The 24,721-nt window shown below is 42.2% G+C and overlaps 1 protein-coding gene and 3 non-coding genes across 4 annotated transcripts; all 4 read right to left on the bottom strand.

Moving 5' to 3' along the window:
• Positions 1–114: 114 nt before the first annotated feature.
• polr1a (RNA polymerase I subunit A) lies at positions 115–24,714 on the bottom strand. Its single transcript, XM_044206254.1, is given in 38 exon segments — positions 115–542; positions 1,319–1,483; positions 1,593–1,710; positions 2,562–2,762; positions 3,432–3,713; positions 4,652–4,759; positions 4,937–5,066; positions 5,228–5,382; positions 5,695–5,726; positions 5,729–5,829; positions 6,298–6,465; positions 6,759–6,958; positions 7,114–7,214; positions 7,718–7,841; positions 8,965–9,130; positions 9,802–9,884; positions 11,922–12,074; positions 12,202–12,300; positions 13,207–13,365; positions 14,519–14,601; positions 14,769–14,952; positions 15,262–15,411; positions 15,599–15,790; positions 18,459–18,605; positions 18,740–18,847; positions 19,592–19,819; positions 19,981–20,103; positions 20,193–20,354; positions 20,516–20,657; positions 20,965–21,082; positions 21,636–21,716; positions 21,935–22,023; positions 22,527–22,612; positions 22,821–22,931; positions 23,265–23,414; positions 23,592–23,687; positions 23,908–24,016; positions 24,491–24,714. Coding segments are annotated over 38 exon segments (5,082 nt in total). The 5' UTR covers positions 24,568–24,714; the 3' UTR covers positions 115–441.
• Positions 8,481–8,617, bottom strand: LOC122880903. The gene has a single exon (XR_006379058.1). It is a non-coding gene; the product is annotated as a small nucleolar RNA SNORA5 (small nucleolar RNA).
• Positions 11,009–11,145, bottom strand: LOC122880902. Its single transcript, XR_006379057.1, has one exon. It is a non-coding gene; the product is annotated as a small nucleolar RNA SNORA5 (small nucleolar RNA).
• On the bottom strand, positions 14,178–14,314 carry LOC122880901. Its single transcript, XR_006379056.1, has one exon. It is a non-coding gene; the product is annotated as a small nucleolar RNA SNORA5 (small nucleolar RNA).
• Positions 24,715–24,721: the final 7 nt, after the last annotated feature.

Below are 24,721 nucleotides of genomic sequence, written 5' to 3'. Positions count from 1 at the left end.
TCCATTTCCGCTCTTTCGTAATAAGAGCCTTCCCCTGACTTTTGTCCCGTGAGCTAATCATAATACCAGCAGTGTGTTCGCTCTTCACTGTCAAACAAAAACAATAAGATACAATTTTTTTTATACACATTTCAACTTTAATTCTATTATTAAATACAAAAATAACAATAATAAGGTTGTTTGTCATCCAGATTGAATGCTTCTAGGAGAGGCACCATCAAAACACCAATTTTAAAGAACATTTGTCACATCCACCGCATTAATTTGGGACTGAGATAACTGTTCCTATTCCTATTAATTTGCCAGAGAACATACGTGTCTCGTAGGAGCTGGAGTCAGCAGTACTGAAAGTGAAGCCACTCCGGCTCTGTGATCATATCAGTCCATGCGAGGTGTCCTCATCTGTCACATCCAGCTAATTTGACTGCAATATCTCCTCTCCTACTGCAGAGGCTGTTTCAGTTCAAACAGTCCTGTTCCACCTTTGACTACCTTCCCCACCACCAGGCAGGCCGAGGGTGACGCCAGCTGATCGCGTGACCCTGAAATAGAGAAGAAGAAACTTTCAATTCTATTTATAATTCATAACATAAGTTATCTCGTTCCACTTTTGCTATAGAGCAGATCTAGACCGTACTCTTTATAATATTATTTCCGGACAGCCATAAACACAAAGACAAGGGCTCTAAGGTTCAAGGAAATGATGACCTGTGACAAAAATCCAAAAAGGCTCCAACTCCCTGAAGCCATCAACCTTCACTGACTACATAACTGTTAAATTGTAGTTACTATTGCCTTGAATTAGAAATCCTGTTCAAATTGGATTTTATAACTTTTATAACTTAAAATTTTACATGTATTTTATTTGTTTTTAGTAAAACCACACAGGCCCCACTTCCACTGCAGGAACGTAACGTGTGTTGTATACATGCACACATTACAATCGCAATCAGCACCATTGCCAACAGTTTTAGTACTGGGAATGAGTTGTTATTCTTTTATATTTCCTCATATCTTAGCTACAGTTTAAGTCATGGGTACTGGAGTTCCAGCAGTGGATAAAAGTCAAGTTCAACCTCGCCCTGTTATGCATCATCAGACCTGAATAAACAATCCACTGTGGCACTAGCTGACTCTCGAAAACATTCTCAAAGCTTTGTTCACGAACCTTGATCTATAACTACCCTCTCCAATCTCTACGATACAGAGAAATCTTTGATTTCTGATGCCACAAAGAACTACAAAATCAGCCCACGTGTAGAAATCGCTTTGCACATAATTTTTCTTGGCATTATTATCATTATCATCTGTTCCTCACCCAGCATGGTGGCCTGTTTGAGGAATTTGTAGCTGGTCTCGAAGGTCATCTGCTGCAGAGGGGACGAGTTGGACTGGATGGCGTGCCGGTTTAATGGCTTATATACACCCTCAAAACACATGTAATCTGCTACCAGTGACAGATGTCTGGGGTCTACCTCGATGCCTAGAGACGGACAAAGAAATACAGACAAAAGCAGAGTGGTTCATACAGCATTATGGTCCGCTATCTGGGGTTTGTTTGTGTGTGTGTGTGTGTGTGTGTGTGCGCGTACCATAGACAGCAAAGACGTCTTTGATCTCCTTCTCTATGACCTTCAGAGCCACTTCAATCCCATAGGTGTTAGCCATGGCATGGACCTCATTGGAGTACAGTCTGTTGATGTCCAAGATCTGGAGAGAATAAATACAGTCTCACTGTTGGGATCATCGCCAGACAACGACAGAAACGTGCCGCCTCGTAATATACGATAACATCTCTTGAGCAATTAACCCTAACCATAAACTCTGTGATTGTGAAGTCACAGAATGTTTCCCACTATGTTGTAATCCAAGTCTACGATATTCTCTCTTTTTTTTTTTTGCAAGACTTGAATCTACTACAAAGACCTGCACGAGTCACATCATGACCAACAGATCTGAACAGTCACACGTCTAAATCAGATTTCTGAAAATTTTATTTCAAACTGTCAAAACTGAATTAGATATGTCCAACTGTCAGTCTAGATCTGTGACATACTGTCATGTGACTACTAAAAATATTTTTGGCAGTATCTTGAATCCTCGCTGGATGATGATTTCACAGCGTTGCGTTGTAAATATAACTCCCCAAAACAACTTCCCAAAAGTCTCCTGAATATCTGGTGCCATCTATAATGTCTTATATGTTTATAGAAGACACATTAAATATCTATTTAACATTGGCGGTGTGTTGGGTGAAATGAATAATTCACATTTTAGATAATCAACTTAACTGTAGATGTCTTAAACTGGAGGCTCCTTACAACTTCATGTCACAAGTAACTTAAGGAGGCATCTTAAATTAACATTTTTTACCAAGTGATCTCAACACAGATGACAGTACTGCAAAGTGCCAGAAAAGAGAGAACTCAAAATAAAACTCATAAGTGCTTAGTTATGCTTGTGTGTTTGGCTGTATTTCATCATTTAAAAAAAACATTCAGCAACCCTTAAAGCCACGGTGCGGTTTCATGTAAACGTGTGAACCGATATGACACACATACATCACTGTGCCTGAACATTTCGTGCATGTTGATGCCCTCCGTGTTGAGAACAGTCTCTTTCCTTCCAGTCTTTGTCGTGGTTTCGCCCAGCAGGCAGCGTGTCAAGCCTTTGGTCTCCATGATGACGGCGTTCTGGGCCAGTGTTGACAGAACTGAGGTAAGGTCGAAGTGCACCTTGCTCACCGGCAAGACCAGGTCAACCTGTGATTGGGGGGAGACACAAGGTGGATGAAGGTTCGAGGATGGAGGTTTAAACATTAAACTCCGTATGTCCAAAAGAACAGCTGGGGGTCGGAGGAGGAGAGTGGGGCCTTTTAAAATGGCTGCAGCAAAGCCAGACAAAGCAAAGGTAGACTGCAGGGTGGTAATGGGGTCAAAGCAACGCAGGAAATTAAGAAACACACTCGCATTAGTGTGTGTGTGTGTGTGTGTGTGTGACAGGATGCTAGATGAACAGTCTTGATAACATTGCAAAATAGGATTCAGTGTTTTAGCTTTTTTTTTGTTTTTGTAGTTTGACTGTGGCCACAATTAGACTGCAAGCTTAACCTCCCCTTATTTCAAAATAGGTCAGGGTTAGTGTTGATAAAATCGCTTTAACAAAAGGACTTTTATAATCAGAGGAACCACACTTTGATGTGTTTTTAATAGGTTTGGGATGACAGAGGAATAAGGTTGTGGCTACAGAGACAATACTCGTTAGTAGGATGAATCCTTGTTCGTTTCATCCCATTCACAGCTTTTGTCGCAAATAATAAAAAGATGAACTATAGCCTGCCTTTTCCTTTAAGTCTAATCTAAAACACAAAAGTTCTAGAGAAGTCCCCTAAAAACCTTTTTAATCTGCTTGTGTGAGACGTACAAACTCACCTCACACCAGAGTTCGTGCTGGAGATCGTAGCAGTATCTCTCTATCGCCGGGCTGGACTCCAGAACAGAGTTCACTCTCATCTGATTCAAGGTCTCCTGTCCTTCTCCCCCCCTTCTTTTTGATTGTTTCTTCTTCCTCTCCGCTCTGACTCCTGCAGACTCTGGCTGAGAATCCTCCAGAGTGTCCTCCACGTTCTCCTTCCCCTCCTCCTCTTCGTCCTCCTGATCTTCTTTATCCTCGCCTTCGTCACCTCCGTCCTCCTCCGAACTCTCATAGTCCACCTGCAGAGACGGGCGTTAGTCGTTTTATAATGGCTTGAGTGTGCTGGAGTTAGGAATCTTTTTTTTTTTTTTTTTTTGGCAAACTGCAAATATTTAGTTTTCTTTGCAAACACTTCCACAACTATAAATCTGAGTAAGTGAAATCATTTTCCATTCAGATTTAAAATGTAGTTTCCTAGTGGCCCAATTTTTATGCTAGTTTCAAGAAATCTTTAAGAAATCGAGTCATATTTGCTTGTTCAACTTGTAGTTGTTTTTTTTTTTAATTTGACTAGATATATAGAATATTTTGCTTGTCTGGGGAATAGGATTTTATTTTTTGCAGAACTGTTTTATCAATGATGTGAACACCGTTCTATATAAATTCGTCGGTTCATGGTACCCAGAGGATGAACGCTACTAACGTTGGTGATCCCCTGACTTTTCCTCTCTCTATATAAATATCTCAACATCGACTGAATGGACTGCCACAACATTTTGCACAGACAGTCTCAGGTTCCAGACCATGTATTCTAATGAATTGGGTGATACTGTGAGTTTTCCTGTGGCTTTGGTTGAAATGTCTCAATAACTATTGGATGTATTGCCAGGATATTTGGTACACACATTGTAATAACTTTGGTGATCCCCTAACTTTTCATCTAGCGCCATCATCAGGTCAAAAGTTGCCCAATACCTTGGTTTATGTCCAAATAACTGCAAAACTAATACCATTCCCATCATTATCATTCTCAGCTGTAATTTTTGTGTTTAGTGCTAATTACCAAATGTTGGCCTGAAAACGTTCAGACAAGTCCACCCACAAGTACAGACAAGTACATGAGACACATTTCCAAGGTTTCCATTTCCAGGAACATCAAGGGATTCAGCTTTAACCACAGGCCACAGCATGAAATAGTATTTGCATTTAATATAAAGTACTTCTTCCATCTTCATACCTCCTCTTCCTGTTTGTCTCTGCGCTTGGCGTCTGAAGCATCAGCGTCTCCTTCGTTCCCCTGGTCATCAACAATCTCTCGTTCCTCCTCTCCCTCCCCATCATCTAACTGATGAATGTCAACAAGACAAAGATACTTCAGTTGGTTTTTTTTGGTATTCGAGAAAGGGAAAGAAAGGTTCAGGTAAAAAGATTCAAAGATGAGTGACAACACTAATCCTAAAAAAACAAACAAAAATAAACTATAGGGAATACTGAAATTAAGACAAGCCAATTCAAAACAGACCCCTGCTGTGTCAGCTGTTCCATCACCATCATTGTCCTTATCTCTGAGGGTGGCCTTCCTTGTTTCCACGGCGATGGACGCCAGCTTGGCACTGCGCTTCTTAATCCCTTCAAGGAGGAGACGGAAAAACCTGGCAGGACAAACGAAGTGTAAAAACAGAGAAGACGAGTGGTTAATATCAGTTTGTTTCTTAATGGATTCTGGTACAGTAGAAACTAACAGCCCTCACATACACACACACACACACACACACACACACACACACACACACACACACAGACATAAACACACCTGGTTTCCATGTAGTGGAGGATCTGTTGGGGTGATAGCAGCTTGTCGTCACAGTAACGGTCAGGAGACAGGAAGTGGAAGGTGACTTTGAACGTCCGCAACTTTTCGTGATTTTGGATCCGCAATGTTTCTACTACATCCACTTTTTGCAGCACCTGTTCTCCCACACACACACAAACAAAGTTGTGGTTTCAGTTCCCCACACTTCCACCAACACTTCTCAAATGCAAAAGTTTGAGTTAAGCACACAGGTAAGGACATGCCCCCCGAGTGAGAATGAAAGAAGTCGCAAAAAGGGGAAGACGTGGAGAAGTCCTGGCATGACAAAACAAGACAAAAAGACACCCAACAAGCCACACACAGAAAGTGATAGACAAGGGAAGATGAGTCAAGCAAAAAGAGATAATAGAAGATGAAAAGTAAGAAGGCAAAAATGGCAAACAAACACAAGAGAAGCTGATCCTTACCTCAGCCAGACAGACTCTGGTGAGTTTCTTACGAGCGTCTTGGCTCTCTTCAAGGCTTTCTTGTTGTTTAGCACTGGAACGCTCATCATGGGGGTTTTAATGTTGGAGCCGGCCACCATCAGGATCTCTCTCAGTCTGCGAGACAGATATACGTATAGAGAGAGAGAGTGAGACATGCGAGACATGACGAGTATGGTGGAAGGCTTGGACGGATGAAGCAGGGAACAGAAAGTGTGGATGCTGGGAAGGGTGTTTTAGGAAAGGCATTGTTTGGCGATCAGGCGTCAAACGCGACAAATGCACTGACTCCAAGTTCAAAACACTGGCAGGACAAATACGCTAATGTTTCTCAGCGAAAGGGAAATTCAAAGGGAATAAGAGACAAAGATCTAATTACATTTTTATTTTAGTTAAAATATGCATTCATGAGCATGTAGAATGGTAATTTAAAGAACTTAAAATGTGAAACCAACAGTCTGAAATGGGAAACCAACTTCTAGGCACTAATCAGTGATCGTCACAGGGGCTGCAGCTCTGAGGGGGGGTTTCATAAAGGTGGGGCTTATTGTGAAAAGCCTGTCTTAGGCGCAGAGGTGACTTTACCGAGGTATTCCCAAAGTGACGTTCATCTCTCCTCTGCCGGCAAAGTGGAAGGTGTTGAGGGTCATCTGGGTGGAGGGCTCGCCTATGGACTGAGCTGCCAGCAGACCCACTGCTTCACCTGGATCACACAGTGAACGCTGCCACTTATAGTGCAACAGCTGGCGAAGGCTGAAGACACACAGAGAGAGAAAAAGAGAGAGGTTTATTTTCCCCCTCACACAAAAGGCAAAACATGCAGAGACAGTGTCAGTCAAATCAAACAAAGGCCTGAAGCCTTCCTATTATTTAAAGTAGGGAGCACTTGTTGCAGCAGTACTTCCTCTATTGGTTGTGAAGGCTGTATGGTTTCAACTTCCAATGATCCCTTGACCATTTTACCTTGCAGCGGAAGTTGGATTTCATTTCATAGTGCGGACTGTTTTTTTTTTTTTTACCCATTTGAAAACTCTCACATTCAGTACCTGTGGGGGTCCAGGCTGTCTTGACTCTTCGTGCCTCTGCTCTGCAGGTATTTGTCTGTGACGTCGTGAAAGTTTTCAGACACTGATCCGAAGCAGACGTCAGGCCTTAACAAGCCAAGAGATGGGTCAGGGCAGCGGGAGGACTTCCTGCTGTATTTTGATCTGCTGGACTCATCCAGAGAGTGCCACTGCTGTACGAGCTGTGGACGAAGCAGAGTTCAAATTACAGTTTGGTTAGACTAGGTTAAAAGTCAGCAGTCCACTTTATACTGTATGTACTGCGGCTGGAGGAACAGCGCGCGACACCGACACTGACAAATCTTTTGGACATTTTACTTTTGTTATGCATTAGTACCTGCAGTACAGCAGCATTTCTGCCGTAGACGTCTGGCTCTGTTCTTTGTTCCGTCTGTTTCAGTTTGGCCAACTTCTTCTGGGAAAACAGCAAGAACGCTCCTGACACAGATTAAAAACACACATACACAAACATTACGTGACAGACATTCACATGCAAATATAGCATACAACATTTCACTGTCCATTTCCTGGATTCTCCTGATCAAATTAACGCTCTTCTACTGATCTAGAACAGCTCAAAGTGGGATTTCAGACCTATTTTATTGAATTTTAGGAACTGAATTAGATAGTTTACGAAACGCACAGTATAACTTTAAAACACAATGACCAGCAGCTGCTAAGATGGCTGCTCTAACAAGATTATATTTCAGCAGTTTGGATATCATAGAGCAGTTAGTATACGCTTCAGGTCGTATTTAATACACTGCATGTGGTTATTTTCAACAGCACTTAAAGCCAGAGAAACTATAGACACTTTTGCTTTGTAGCAAAGAATGTGACTGGGGTTAACTGTTGCGGGAACTGCGATGAAAAAAAGCTCAGATGTCTGAGCAGCAAAGATGTAACATCATTTTACTGCCCAGCCAGACTTTGTTATCTACCTCTCCGTGGACACGCCACCTCTCTCTTTGCTCTCCAGCGCTGGATGGCCGCAAAGTGTCGATTGGCAGTCTGAGGGTCCAAACGGGCCAAAACCCCATCCAGGCCCTGGGACCTCTTGATGACCTAACAGGAATGGGGGAAACACATGGCTGGTTGAATTTGACTGTGACTGTTGACGTGTGGTAATCCATATTTCATTCAAACACTGGAGACGTCGACATTTTTGTAATCATACGATACTATGGGCTTTTCTGGGTAGGAAGATAAAATGTGCTTTAACAGAAGGGAAGATTCAGCTTGAAATAAAAAAAATGGTCTAGATTAATTGTATTAAAGTTAAACATTTTAGTATACTTATTCAGTGTAGAGATTTAGATGAGAAGCTCGATATCACTCATGTCTGTGCGTAGTATGGAGGATGAGCCAGGAGACTATTAGCCTAGCTTAACATAAAGACTTGAAGCAGGGGAAAACAGCTAGCATGGCTCTGTCCAAGGTTCAAAAATACGCCTGCTAACACAGGCTAATGCAGACTAATCATCTGGTTTATTTAATCCTCACACAAACCAAACTGTGTAGATTCAGGGGGAGTTACTTGCTGTAACTATAAGTAAGTAACAAGTAAGACACATCACATCATATGCTGGCAGGCATATGTTTATTTAACATTTATTTTATTGAACTTCAAATCTTGGGACAGGCTACAGCTAATAAAAGCTAAGAACATTTATATATCAGTCATGACAGCTCGTGCCGCTCAGTGTTTGTGTGTAATACATATATATCCCCAGTGGCCATGTTAGAGCGCCATGGGGCCCATGAACTACACCTTCACTGTGGCAGCCATTTTGGCCAGTGGCATCCACTGAGGAGGAAGCACTGAATTTGACAAGGCTGCAATTTATCCAAATAGTTATGTACTGTGGACTAGTAGCTCATGGAGCTGTTGCTCTGTCATTAGCTTAGCTGCAGTTTAAGGTCTATAAAAGCAAGCCAATTTAGCAAGCAACCTGCTCTAAACCCCAGCTAAACTAATCTGATGTGACCCAGCAACAGACCCCCATGTTCTCCCTTTCATCTTTAATAACAACAGTCAAAAACAGATACCACCATTAAACACTGAGAAAAATAACAACCATACACAATGCATTTAAATCATTTTCTTATTGGCCAATATTTCATCAGTATTATTTATGTACATGTAATTATTTATCATCTTCACAACAACACCGTGTTTGAGTTTTACCTCATAGTTGTCCTCTATGAAGGGGAACTGTCTTGGCTGCAGGAACTGAGTCTTGGGGATATCCAGCCCGTCTTCACCGTACAGGAACTGGACCACAGATCCATCGCTGTCCCTCACCGTAAGATCGTACTGCACCACCAAACCCTCCAGATGCTTTATGACACATCTGCAGAGGAGAGGGTGTGAGGGAGGGTGGAAGAAACGAGGGACAAGATAAGTAGAAGGAGAGGACAATGCATCCTAGGATGAGTTTCTTCTTTCTGGGGTGGTTTTGCTTTGGTTCACATCATGGACAACTTGTTACTTTGCTCCACTGATTCAGATATATTTCACACTACAAATATTATGAGTAAACCATTGCTCATTTGCAAAAGCCACATGGGAGCAGCCCCCCCCAAAAAAAAAATCATCGAAAATTTGGTGCAAAATATGTTTTTGGTGAAACTTGGCCTTTAATTGTCTATGTGTTTAAGCCAAAACTAATAATACTTCCTGCAGCTGAGTGGAATCACGCTATTTCACACAATAGTGTTTGAAATGCAGTTTGCTTGTTTCAGAGAAGCTACTTGCACATTTCCATGTTCCTATTTACTATCCTCAGGCACCAGACCTGATAGGAACGAGTTTTACTGAAAGTGTGTAACTCAAACAGCATATACTAGTGAACTGGGCCTGCACAGACATGCAGTGACATCAAAGTGTGTGCTTTTCTGTTTGTAAGCGCTTCTGAGAGAAACTGGAAAATATGAAAATCACACCAAAATGAATGCCTCTGCACACTCATGTGACCACACTTTAAAGATTATTATTGCTATTAAGCGGTAAGTTTTACGTTACCTCTGCAGGTATCCTGATCTAGATGTTTTCACAGCTGTGTCGACCAGTCCCTCTCTGCCAGCCATACAGTGGAAGAAAAACTCCTGAACACAACAAGATTACACACAGACAAGGAAAGAAATGTATCATGAAGTGAAAAGAATCTTTATAAACGTCTAAAGTTACCTACTTCAGGATACATCGTGTTAATTAGAGAGTTTTAGACGTGCTGGTAGGCATATTTTTTTAATTTTGGAGAGAGACAGGCTAGCAGTTTCCCCCTGCTTCCAGTCTTTATGCTAAGCTAAGCTACTAGCCTTCTGGCTCTTGCTCCGTACTTGATGCACAGATGTAAGAGTGCGCAGGCGCCAACGTGCATGCTGCCTGTTGCCGTAGCTCCGTCTCATCATCTTACTTTTTCCAACTTTTAGCTTTCTTTTTTCTTCCAAACTTGAGTAATTTGAGTGTAAGTACTTCTATTCCTGTGTGCACTGACGTGATAGTGAGCAGCTGTAACATATGAGTTTCCCCTCGGGGATCAATAAAGTATTTCTGATTCTGAATCAATATTCTCATCTGACTATTGGAAAGAAAGAGAATTAGCCTATTTTCCAAAAAAACTAAAACTATTCAGTTAAATAAGATTTATTTGAGGGAAAAATGTTAATGTATTTGACATTATTTACAGTTAAAAGGTTAAAGGTTATATTGATAACATTTTTTATGTAGAGGAATCTTATATGTATATATATAAACAAGAGGGCGACTGAAATGCTGCTAACAGAGTCTGTGGTTCTGTCACAGAAAGAGCAGACAGCACTGAACCACTTGCAGAGATACGTCAGCTTTTTGTGTTTTTGCACAGGGTCTTCTGTTCTTTGCACAAAACAAACTGAAGTAACCTTTAATGCTGAAACAGGTTTTGGTAGAAGGCCTGCTGCTACAAGTGTGGAGCAACAATTGATGTTCCTTATACATACAGCTCCCACCCAGAAGTCTGACAACATTCTATCTGAACTCGACCATAAAATATGCAGCTTGTGCAACCAACTGGCAACCACTGGAATGGAATGGAAGGGGCTGAGGGGGAGTGTGTCATCTAGGGGCTGGATGTTATCAGTGTTATCAATAGTGCCTTTAACATTTATTTTCAACGATGAACAAGTGGATAGACTAAAGCTAATAAAATAATTGTATGTATCAGTCATGACAGCTCGTGCCGCTCAGTGTTTGTGTGTAATACATATTTATCCCCAGTGGCCATGTTAGAGCGCCATGGGGCCCATGAACTACACCTTCACTGTGGCAGCCATTTTGGCCAGTGGCATCCACTGAGGAGGAAGCACTGAATTTGACAAGGCTGCAATTTAAAAAAAATATTTTATAAAAAAAATATAATTTCTTTCTACCGATAGTTCCTACATTAAAACTGCTCACAAGAAGGCCTGTGGATTATCTCAAGTAACCGGGTCATGATTTCTGGAAAGAGACACTGCAGTTGAGTTTTTCAAATGGATTTATTTTTGGCAACACAAGCCGAGGGCCATCTTGTCCCATTATATTAAAAAAAAAAGGCAGACATCTCTACGGCCGATATCACACCAAAACAACCTAGATGGATAAATAGCTCTACAGGTAAGAGGAAAAATATGTATTTCTGATTTTGGGGTGACCTGTCCCTTTAAGGTTTAAGTCAGGTTTAAACCTCGGCTGTCAGGAGCAAAAATCACGTGTTGTCTTACAGCCCATTGCTATATCCTCAAAAGCTGTGGTTGAAACTGCGCCTGTGTTTAATCTATACCTCATCCCTGTGTTGTGTAAAAATCACCTAAATCCCACTAATGATCACCGTATCTGAGGCTTCATTTAAATCTGCTGCTGGTTTACCACAGTTTTAAGGTCACAGAATTCAGTATAGAGGCAAATCTCTACAGCCGAGGTTCTAATCTTTTACAACATATCATTGTGTGTCAAACCAATGTAATTCTGTAATTACAGTCATAGCAGCGGTACGCATAAAAAGGACTTATTGGAACTAGAGAGTGCTTTCGTGTGTGCCATTTGGCATCCAAGTCCTCAACAGGAGCTACAGCGTACGAGTCCTCTACACAACACAAACACACACAGTTCTCTCCATGTACCTGTGGTTTGATGCCTGTGAGGAACCTTCCAGAAACGAAGCCCCCGGCACTGGGTGCAGGGTCATATGGCTGGAAGCACGGCAAGGATTTCCCAGAAGGCATCAGTGGAGGCCTACGGCCCTCCAACTCGATCTGACCTAGCAGACACGAAATCTGAAATGCGCACAAACACAGACAGGTCAGGGTGTTTGTAGGTTAACAGCCTAAAGTTCATGAGGTTTTATTGAAGTCGGATGCAAAATCAAATCAGCACAGTACAATGTGAGTGTGTAGGGGGTACCTGCATGGTGTTTACAGTAGATCCCTTGGCTCCTGATTGGACCATCAGCTGGAGGTTGTTGTCTGGGAAAGAGGTGTGGAGTCCGACTGGCATGCACACCTACGAACACGCGTGACAATATTTCATCGCCATCATCATTAACATCCGCGCAACATGAACTCCTCTTTTGAAAATGTGTATTTTTGGAGCATTTTGTTCATTTATTGGATCGCGCTGACAGGAAAGCTAACAGGAAATGAAGGGAAATCACATACAACAAAAGCCCCCTGCCAGACTCAAATAGGGGACTTGCGAGTACACGGTCAGCGTCTGTAACTCCCAGGCCACCAGGATGCCCTGACATACACTTCTAACGGGAATATAACAAGGATGAAGACTTTCTACTTCTGTTAGTCTTTCGTTGCTGCTTAGATGTACTTGCCTCTTGACCTGGTAGTTCCCACCTGCATCCTGCTGTTCATTGCGCTAGGCGCTGAATGGCTGCCAGTACAGGAGCTAAACTAAACTAAAACGGTCCAGCTCAGGAAATAAAAAGTCCCTTTTACGCATTACTGTTTGCGTTCCCACCACATCTGAAAATCAGTGAAGATTGGGCAAAATTGGACCGACGAGGAATTAAAAAACAGTGGTGGCATTTAAAACGTAATTTGAACACACATGGAAACAACAACAGAGACACTGTGTTGTTGAAGTGATGTAATGAATCTGAAAATAAATATGAAAATATTTATAGTACTACCCTCTCGGAGCAGGGACATTTTTAACTGTCCTACAGGAGCTAAATTAAACACAGGTTAAGTTCCTCAGCTCCTCAAGAAGTTCTCGGTTCCCTGGGAAAGATCCTGTGGAGGAAACCTATGGGTTTCATTTTCCATGTCACCATGCTGGCATTATGTGTGCCAATAGGAGTAATCAGAGGTGGTGTATCATCGTTCACTGTACTGAATGTCAGTAGGTGCAGTAGTGGGGGTGGTAGTACTACTAGTAGTAGTGGTGGTAGGTTACCTTGTTAATGTCATTGTTCACTTGGTTGGCCACTTCTTTGAACTTGTGGTCGGCCATGCTGAAGTCTCTCTGGTCTGGGTTGAGGTGAGCGTCCTGCCAGCGGCTCTGAGCCTCAGCTTGATCCACATTGGAGGGCAGGTTGAAGGCTGCCTGGAGGGCCTTAGAGACAGAAAGGAAAAAAATATGTTTTCTACTAGATAAGAACACTGCCACTCCTTTCACCAAAAAGTATTTTAATAATCGGTAATCAATACCTTTATATTAAATGACAATATGAAAAACACAGTGCTCGTAGTGATGAACCTACAGAGAATTATCACCTGAATGTGCAGCTCCCCTCGGCTTTACGGAGCTTTATAGCGAGTTTCAGCTCATTGCTTAGCTGTCCGGCCCACAGCTTTACTGTTTTGGTTCACTCTCAGCACCCTCATAGCATCGTTTTCGGCTGCAGCAGGCAGCTGTTTTCAGCAAAAGCGCTCTAAAACCCACTGAAAACTACCTGCTCAGCACCAAACAGCAGACAGACACAAACGACTAGCTGGTGAACAGCGTGAAGCATTTAGCAGCTAAAGGGCCAGATATTTCCCTCAGGAGTTGGTGGGCAAAAATGTGGCAAAAAAAACAAAACAGTTATTGCGGGTTTAAGGTTGTATTTCAAGCCACAATGTGTAGAGTTAGAAATATTCAGACTCTGGCGCCCTCCAATGGCAGGATAAATAAAAGACACTGTGGCAGACAGCAATGGATGCCGCCACCCCACGACCTAGGAACACTGAGATGAAGACTTAAAAACAACAAATGGACTGCACCAGCTGTCTGTGAACATGCAGTTTACAGAGGTTCAGATTTTCCGAGACTCGATGAAAGCAGCTCAGCGGGGCTGTAGCTGATAAAAGTGAAGATACTCGACTTTATTTGCAGCAGCTGCAGAGTAATAATACTATTCACTGGTTCAGTTCATTTCACTCAGTGTTTGTGTGTAATACATATTTATCCCCAGTGGCCATGTTAGAGCGCCATGGGGCCCATGAACTACACCTTCACTGTGGCAGCCATTTTGGCCAGTGGCATCCACTGAGGAGGAAGCACTGAATTTGACAAGGCTGCAATATATCTAAATACATATTTACTATGGATTAGTGCCTTATATGTTTTCTCTTTGTTTATTTGTTGGAATAACACAAAATGTAGTCAGAAAATCTATGAAGATGCTCTACACATGGGCATCCAGGGCCTTCGATGTATACCATGTTAGATTTTACATCAATAATGAAAACGCCATCAGCCAGAACAAGCTGCTGCTTTTACTCACTTTGGTACCAATCTTCAGTGATTCTTTAATTATTTTTTTCCTCTGCTTGTTGGCGCCCGGTTTCACCAGGATGTCTTCCACACCTAAACACAAGCCCAAAAACATAATAAAAACATAATACATAATAATAACAAACATAATACCCACTCCTCCTCTATCTTCAGTAATTATACACAAAAACCGACTGACTAATAATCTGTGTCAGCAAGGCAACTAATGTGCGTTTTATTTCCTGTATCTGGGTTCTTACTCAGAGTAAAGCCTCTGTATAGCTGCAGGTAAGCAGTGAAGAGTCGAGCCAGACAGCTGAGCAGTTTGCCACTGGTCTCCCCTCCGTACAGCTCATAGCAGCAGTGGACCAGGCCGTAGGCTGAGGAGCCGTAGTGAGCCTTGTCCAGGACCCCCACCAACAGCTCCCCCTGACGAATAACCACCTGGGAAACAAAGAGAAAGGGAAGGAAGAGGGGTTAGTAAATAAAAAAAAACAGTCAAATACTGACTCCCTTTGGACTTTGGAAAAGCAAATTGGGTAGAGCTGGGTGAGGAGCTATGTCATTTTTGGACAATGTGTTTTTAACATTGTATGAGTCATTTTTTTATTCTTCTGGAGACACGTTTCAGTATGCCAAACAAAGGCATAATAATGCAGAGCTTGTATAAAGCTGTATCATTGACACATGTTGATTTGGATTGGACAGTGAAATCTTTCCACCTTGTGTGTGTGTGTGTGTGTGTGTGTGTACCTGTGAGTCACACATGCTGTCAGGTCTGTATCCTGGAGCAGCTCGTGGTGGGACTTGGATCCATGCTTTGCTGGGGATTTTTGATTTGCCAACCAGGTTGAGAGGCACAGCCTTCTGTGGGATTACATTCAGCAGGAGCGTGGACACCACCTACAAGAAACACCACACGAACAGCACAATAGTACAACGGAGCTTGCAGATGCATTCAATTCAAGTACATTATAGACACAGTCATGTTTTCACAAGACAAAAGCTGAACACCGTGAACTTCTAACTGATTCTTTCGCAGCGAGAGTATCTACTGAAACATAGACTAAAATGTCACAAGTTCAATTACCTGCTTTCCTGTCCATAGTTGCTGTGGTTTGAGTATGGCCGGCGGCAGCAGTTTAACCCTGCCCGGTTTGTCAGTCAGTCCTCTGTACACCAACTCAGTGTACTGGAATCTGGTGAAGAAACAGCCTCGTATCGTCATCCTCGTACCCGATACCATGTGGTCCTGGATCAGACCTGCTAAAGGTTTACCATCCTAAAGATAGAGAGAAAAACCTGAGTGCTGACCTGTGTGTGTTTATATGAATGTATAGGCCACCTACAAGAGGCTTCCTGTGCTTGACGTGGGCTGCCTGCTACTCATCAGTACCAACGCTTTTGCCCATGTCACTTCCTAGTGTGTATGGTTACTTCTTAAAAAGGTTCTGTATATCTGAACATAAATAACAGCAGCAAACAACTATTTGCTATGTAAAGATGTAATGGAGTAATGGCGTCCTGAGCAGAGAATGACGTCACACTCTCTCTGTTTCTGTTGTAAACAGATCTTCTGTGTTCTTTGCTTTGGCAGCCCGTCCAGCTGCTCTTGCATGTTAGCGCAAGTGAGTCCCTCCCTGTGAAACTGTTGGCTTTGGGGAGAGCGACATAACGGCTCTTATTTCGGGTTTAAGGGTTTATTTCGACCAAACCAGAGTTGGTGATTGTTGGAACAGTGGAAAGACTAACAAAGATGGTTTTGGTGAGTTTTATTTAGTTTCTGTCCACTTTGAATGAAGTGTGTTTTACGATGATCTGTACGGTCTGGTGGGCCGTAGCGGCCATTTGTTTTGGTCTGAGATGCTGGTGCTCTAGTGCGACATTTAGTGGCAGTGAATGTCGCATACAGCTCCTTTAATATATGTACTTCTGTCACTTACTGATGAGCATACGCTCTGAAACAGCATTTAGACCATCAGACAGGTAATTCCTGGCATATATTACTATATATTACTACTATTTAAAAAAACTATGCATTTTATTGTATATATAATATTATTAATAATTCATAAAGAGGCTTTACCACAAAAGATAAAATGCATTATGCATAAATCAAACTAGAATTACCGCCCCGCAGTTGTATGCCTCTGCCAACCAGTCAAGTTGCAGTTTACATCCATGTCTGTCCAGACTCATATGTTATGAATACTTGGAAGGAATTGAATAAAAGGTATTTTCTGGCTAAATGGAAGTTACCATTATATTGATGATATGATTCCAGTGAATACACATTATCATTATCATAGATGTATTGGCTAAACAGGTACACATGTACTTAATTACTATGTAAAGATGAATTCTTAAAAAGTATAGCTACACATAATGTGGCGCTTTTGTTTTCTCCTGGTATTTTTAGATGCGAAGCCTCTCTATGAGCTGTAGGTGAAACTCACTCACTCACAGGGTCGCGATTAGCTAGGCGCGCTCCAATACGTTGTTTGCAGTGACGTGATTCCGATGGCGCTCAAAATTCAGAATGAGGCATTTCTGACAAGGTCATTTTGAGGTCACAGTGACCTTTGAGTCAAAAGTGTCACCAATTCATTGTCTGACCAACTGTGAAATATGATCATCAATTCTTGGGTTATGGCCAAAAACGTGTTTTGTGAGGTCACAGTGACCTTGACCTTTGACCACCAAATTCTAATCAGTTCATCCTTGTGTCCAAGTGGACGATTGTTCAGAAATTTGAAGAAATTCCCTCAAGATATTCCTGAGATATTGCGAGAATGGGACGGACCATAGACTGTACAGAAAAATGAATGCAGTGTCTGTGACGTCACCCATAGGTTTAAAAGTGGCCGGCTCCGGCGGTCACCATCTTGGCAGTCCCTGACGCCGGCTAATCCAAAAATGGGCAAAGAGGTGGAGCTGAGGCGGGCCGAATGAAGCCTGGTTGATGAAACCACCAAGCGGCAAGCCACCTGGATAGGGCACCCACCTGTCACTCAAAGCAGCCAGGTCCTTAATTATGCATCATTTTAAGCCTAAATATAATTTAAACGGATATAATTTCCCCGCAGTTGTCATGAAGGTGGAAATATGCAAACATGTTTATTTCTGCTGTAAAGTTGGGCATTTTAACATGGGGGTTAATGGGGATTGATTCGCTCCTCAAGTGGCCATTCGAGGAACTGCAGTTTTGGCATTTTTCAGCCAGGAGCTTGCCGCTTGGTATGGACGTACGGACAGACAACCCAAACAAAAACATAATAAAAAGTGAACAAGCTGGGAGAGCATTATGTGAAAAAAATCATTTTTTCTGAATGGTTTGTGTCGACTAGTCATCATCTAGTAAACATTAGGTCTATTAAGTCATTTGTCTTCAAATCAAATCAGACAATGTACAGTTGCTAGTTTAGTGTCATGGCACCTTTTTTTCCCACTCGGGCAACCTAATACAGGCAGAAAGAGAAATAGAAATAATCTGATCCGGAAGTTTTGTATCTAGATTAAAGTTACGGCGACAAGAACCTCTGGTGTTGTTTAGTCTGGCCTACTCTACAATAAAACATTATAAACACTGTCATGAAAAGAAAAGTCAGCTCAGTTAAAAAGAAAAAATGCTCCGTTTTGGGCTGTGTCAGATAGCTTACCAATTAAATAAGCAAAATGTTAATTAGTATGCAACAACTAGCAACAACTAGTAATATTAATTAATGTGTCACAAAACAGTATTACTAAGTTAGTTGGCTAGTTGCACTCAGAAAAACCCACAACAGCCCACATTCCAGATTTTAGGAAATTCCACATTTTACTCATTTTACACATTTTAATCCTGCTTTCTGAAACAGGCCTCTGGTCTAATGAAACTAGACACATAGACCGTATGTGTTATACTGTGTTATACTCTATGAATCTGCTATCTACAGTGTGCGTATACCCACCTTGGGGACGAGGTACTGCTGGTCAGTGCTAACTAACGTGTAGGCCTCTGCTCTGCCCAGCTCACTTTGAGGGAAGTGCGCGTTCATTTCGTCTCCATCAAAGTCAGCATTGTACGCCTTGCAGTTGGCATAGTGGAGCCGTAGTACCTGTAACATCCAATTAAGATCAAGTACAGTTTGTTATGTATCATATGTTTGTTTCAGGCACAACAGAGTAGTTCCACCCTGCGTCTATCATAAATCACAATAAAACAAGTTAGCCTGGATCGGTCAGGTCTTACCTTCTCTCCTGGTAAGATACGTGCGCAGTGGGCTTGTATGGAGGGTCTGTGCAGAGTCGGTTGTCTGTTCAGCAACAAAACATCTCCGTTCTTTATATGACGATTCACCTGGACAGGCAAAAGGAGAAGAGTGAGTGTGCGATGGCCGCACCCGCTGCAGATTTGAATGTCAGTAACCGCCCTGCACTCACCTTAGATTTAGTTTATTTATAGTTTACACTTAACAGCATTTAGTTATCCTCTGTACAGTCACACTTCAGTTTAGTTTAGCCATTAGGTTAAGTTTAAATTAATTTGTTCTAATTTATATTTCCTGAGTTACCAGTGCTGGGTGCTGCTGCTGGAGGGACATCGTGTCTGGCTGGAGCAAAAGACACGAACACGGAAACAGAGCAGCTAAATACAGGTGGACAAACCAAGTGCCTGCCACGTCATGGGGGAGACTGGGAGTTCTAGTTTAGAGATTTTGTTTATTTCTTTAGAGTATATTAGTTTGTTGGTGCTTTTGTTTAATTGCTAAACTATTTATACTGTATATGTTCCCCTCTGCATACCTGCCAACATTTAGGTTTCAAAATACAGGAGCTTTTTTCACGGGCGGTGGCGGGGGTGATGGTGGTGTTGGAGGAACGCTGTCCCGCCCTGACATTTTGACAACAGCTAACGTTAACTTAGCTGCCCCGTATGCCTGCGCAGAGAGCTGCCGTATGTAGCTGAGGGCCATGCAAATGACCTCTTTTATGGGCCCAGAACTGCCAACTCGGCCCCCGTCACAGAGAATGAAAGGTTAACATACACTGCACGGTGTACAAGGGCCTATGTCTGGGAATGACCAAAGAGTATCTGACTTACTATCTTCATGGACATCTTCTGTGGACCAGGACAGGGCGTCAGCAGTTGCTTGGCAACAGCTTCTCTCTGTGCAAGGCTGCTAGCTGATAGGATGGTTCTCCTGCCATCCTCGTTTATCACCATGGAAGCACCGGGGTGGACGTTGGGCCCATTCAGAACGGCCTGACGAAGCTCCTTCACGTTCCATGGAGTGACGGGCTGCGGGTAAGTCAGCTTGGTGGCAAACACCTGCACAAGCATGGAAGAGACATGGAGAGTTTGTTTCATTCTGGATCAAACTCGGAGCTCTGGTGATCAATATTTGTATTATTTATATTTCCCTTTCTTCAGGAAAGTTTGGTACCCTCTCTTTAGGGGAAAAAAGGAACCAGAAACACAGGCAGATGTACCATAGGTATTCCTATCTCGTTGGTCCCTATGTACATGTCTGGACAGATGACAGATCGTGCAGCGTAGTCCACTCGTTTTCCCATCATGTGTTTCCGGAACAAGCCTTCCTTCTTCTCCAAGATCTGGCGGGGGGAAGGAGACAGTTAGGCAACTGGAATGTCTTTATCAGAGAGAAAAGGAAAAAAAAAAAAAGCATCTGTGTATATGACACCTGTCTGATTCCAGGGTATTTCTCGGTCATCATTTTATCCATGTCACTGTCAAAGACGATGTTAACGTGGGTCTGTAGTCGGATCCAGATGTTGTAGAGTTTATCTGTTAATGTCAGCCCAGGGATCCCCGACAGAAACGCCTGGTCTGTCTGTTCGGGAGCCTGAGAGGGAAAAGAGAGGACAGGTTGACATGTTCTGCTCACAATCACTATTTGGCTGACTGTACCGCAAAAATAAAAATGTTGTAACTGGATCTACTGTATGCAGCTGTATGCGTATAGGTATACTCGAGACACACACACACACACGTATGTCATCTTACCTCTTCCTCCTGAGCAGTTTTCTCCCCTGCTATGAGAGCCAGAAGTTTCCTTATGATTCCGCAGTCCTTCATGACAGCCTGCATGTTGACTGTCTGACCGTTTGTAAACATCTGGTCACCCAGTCGATTGATCGGACGATACCTGACAGGGAGAGGAGGAGGGGTGTGATAAAGCAATGAGGTCACACAACCTCTGCTAACATCAATAGTTTGGTATTCAGCTTTATTATCGCACAAAAAGAATACATCTACTATATAAACTTGGCATATATTTAGGTTTTTATTCTGACTGTGCATCCATCCCAGCTTGTTATGCTTCTATGCTAGCTAAGAAAGTCTAGTCATATTTGTTGTAGCGATTGCTGAGGAGGCCGCTACTGATATTTGTACAATTTTAAACTTCCAGTGGTGCAAAGTACAGTATGTGAGTGCGTTTGTTCACACTGTACCGGCAAGGTGGGACCACCAGTAGATCCAGGAAGAAGAGGTCTGGATAGCAGCATTTCTCTCGCTCCTTTGTCGCCGTCCCCTCCTCCAGCCCAGAGAACAGACACTTTAAGAAGAAACCTGGATGAAAAGAGAGGAGATAAGAATTCTAATTTGGAATTAGGTTTCGAAAATGATTCCTTCTCACAGCTAAAACTGAATGAGGTTTTAGCTTTGTGTTCTTGCTGCTCTGCCATTTTGCATTCTCAAAATATTCTAACTTCTACTTTCTAGAAAAAGGACACATCATTAGCACAGCACTTTTTTCATAATGGCTTAACGCACTTCAGAAAAGGTTAAAAGTGACAGTAAATCAATGAAGACAATGTGAGACACAAAAATAAGTTATAAAGGGGGGATCAAAAAGACAAAGCAACAGTCAACATGTCATCCATTACAAATGATTCAGTACAAAATCTTAATTATTGCATCTTTAGACATTTACAACCTATAATTCAGTTTTTATAGATCTTGCTTCTTTTCAAGTGAGATATTACTCGTGTCATATTGACCCTCTGATGAGACCGCTCTTTATTCAAATGTTCATCATTAAATATGATGTAATCTGGCCCTTAAACAGTCCAGTTTTACGCACATGGTGGTGGGACGTTGTTGTTTTTTTTTTTTGTCCTACCTTCTTTCTCCCACAGTTTGTTGGTGTGCTCTCTAGCAGTACTAGTCGTCATGTAGGCTCTCTTTCCGGCCATCAGATCCTCTGCAAGAAGACAAAAACAAAAGCCAGGTGAGATCTCTTTACTGTGTGTACATGTGTAAAGGCAGGGTTTGCCCAGAATGTACAATGGGCACCATGTTGGCGCAGAGTTACAGGTTACACACCACGTCCACAGAAACAAAAGACACAAATAGGCTCTTTCCCACAAATCACTCAAATCACTACAAAACATAATCTAATTTCTTTAAACTATTACTTACCATCGGTATTGTCACTGGTCTGTGCTCCTGATGGCATTGTGACAATCAGCTTACTGTTGTGTTCACGACGGACTGTAAACCTGCCACTCCTACACACACACACAAACCGTGATTAAAGCATAGAATTTGACTATTATCAAAGTCTAAGCAAAGAGGCACTACATCATTATGCCACCTACATTTTTAGCCCTGTGGTCTGATTTTTGAGTAAAACACCCATTTGCACTAGTATGGTGATTTCATTATAATCACAACACAAATCAAGTGGACAATTGCAGACATTTTCTCCTGTGTGCTTAGTCGTTCAATGTAGAAAACAAGGCCTAGAAATCAGAATAGTTCCCTGAGGTCATAGACACCATTTTACTTATGGTGGCCAATAGGAGATTAGTCCCTGGTTTGTACACCCCATATTTAAACCAAAACCACCACAGATGGTATACAGTACTGTATATACAGTAAAATACCTCTGAAGTATGGCTGGCTCCACACGACTTATAATAAGGTGGTAGATGGTTAAGCTTTAATATAGGAAGTATTTGAGACCACCATTAAATGTAAGTTCATTGCATCATCATTTTTATCAAGTTACCCGCAGTAAGGGCACTTCCTAGATTTCGTGTGGATCTTCCAGAAGTCATTTATCAGACTGCTCTTCTTTTCAACAAGGTGTTTAATCTGAAAAAAACACACACACAAACACAGAATTAGGCCAGTGTGCCTCCATTCGGGCTGTAAATGAAATGACGGCACATCACAATACGGTTCCATATTTTAAAATCATACTAAATGATCCTCAAGGGACTTTATGCGTGTGTGTATATGTTTCTGTATTTGAGAGCCGTGTGTCTGCATGTCTTACATGTGTGTGCGCGGGTGTACTCACCGGTTTGGTGTTCTCTGACCTTTCAGTGTTCACTCCAACTATCGTGTCTGTAAACGTCTTAAGCACCAGCTCGATCTCATCTCCAGTGGCTTTGGGATTCTCCTCCAGGTGCTAACACACACACACACACACACACACACACACACACACACACACAGAGTTCACACAAATTAATAAATAAAGTATAAACAGAGAACTGTTGGTCTGTGATGATTACAAAACACCATGAAGCTACATTAATTAGTAGAGCAACCTAAAAATCTGATTACTTACGCATTCACAATAAATAAAAATGTATCCATCACATTCACACAACATCCAAAATGATAACATCGCAGTTCTCTCCTCCACATCGATGGATAAGTATTGCGTTGATAAATAATGGTTGCTTCAGTCTGTACATAATCCTGCCACGGTTCGATTCCACGGCGAGTTTGAACCCACCTGGCTGAGAACTTGTTCTGCTTGGTAGACCTCCTGCATGGCTCCATGGTCCACTAACCTCAGCTGGTTCAGCAGCAGGTGGATGGCGGCTCGGGGACACGTTAACATGTGACACGCCAGACAGGAACCACGAATCAGCAGGTAGAGTTTCTGACGGAGGAGAGAGGTGAGTGAAAAGGATTCAAAATATTGGTAAAAATGCATAGATTGGGACATGTTTGCTGGTCCATCATTACGAGCATCACACCTAATAAGACTGAGTTGCAAACGTGTGTACTACGTGTATATATATATACGGTTGCGTGGTGTATTTGTGGACATGCTTACATCGAAGAACAGCGGGTTATATACAGGTAGAGGTAGCTCTACATGTCCCAGGTGTCCTGGACAGTTGTTGAAGTCCTGGCAGCAGGTTGAACACACCTGGTGAAAACAATAACAGAAAGTAACGTGAAAACAAAAAATATTAAGGACTTGCTGAAAGTTACAATCTTAATTTTTACAAACAAAGAATGGTGACCCGCAGAGGTACAACCACAGGTCAGGTGCAGACTGATGTTACAGATGTGTCATTACACATCTGGTACATTATTGTACAACAAACAGAGTGTGTGTGTGTAATATGATTTCAGTGGAGGTGTACCTCTTTGCTGTCTGCTGGTCCCAGGGCCAGATCGTACAGGCTGTTCGGGGCCACATTCCCAACAGCATCGAGGAACCTGAAGTTAGTGATCGCCTTCACGCTCAACTTTCTGGACAGGAAATGAGAAGAATGCATAATTATACTAACTGCTTCCTCAATTCTACTGGATTCTTCACAACTCTTCAGTCATTTGACTACTGCAGCAAATAACTGGTAGTTTTATAACATTGGTACAATATCTTGTCTGTTTAGTGTGATCTTGATAGATCCAGGGATCACCCTCATCCTCAGACAAGTGAGCCAGATCTCACCCCAGTTCTTACTAGACTAGAATGATTTTCTGCCCCTATCTAAAGAACATTTCCCATATTACAGCATTCTTACTGTAATACGTTATTTCACTTGATTGACATTCACAGTTGCTGCAAGGGAATCAGGTTCACAACAAAATAAATATGAAATATTTATTATGAGCGTCGACACAGCAACTCCTAGCTAAAATATGTGTATAATTTGAGCAGGCATGTTGTTTTGAACTCATGTTTAACGTTTAAGCCAAAAGCTAACAAGCGGCCTCTCTCACCTTATCTCTTCGGCAGAATACATGCCAAACGACATGCCCTCCAAACGCCGCCATGGCACTTCTTTTCCAAACAACATTTTCGAGAATTGTCTAAACTTTGGGGTGTTTATTAAAATAAATTCATGGCGTACAGTTAAACCACATGCAACGCGAAGTTGCTCCTTTTTCACACGTGGGGTCGTCAGACCAAGTTTAAGATTAGAGGGGGGGACACAATTACAGATGACTAGA

The sequence above is a fragment of the Siniperca chuatsi genome, linkage group LG8 (assembly GCF_020085105.1).
Source record: "Siniperca chuatsi isolate FFG_IHB_CAS linkage group LG8, ASM2008510v1, whole genome shotgun sequence".
Lineage (NCBI taxonomy): Eukaryota > Metazoa > Chordata > Actinopteri > Centrarchiformes > Sinipercidae > Siniperca > Siniperca chuatsi.
This window is presented reverse-complemented; position numbering and strand designations above follow the sequence as displayed.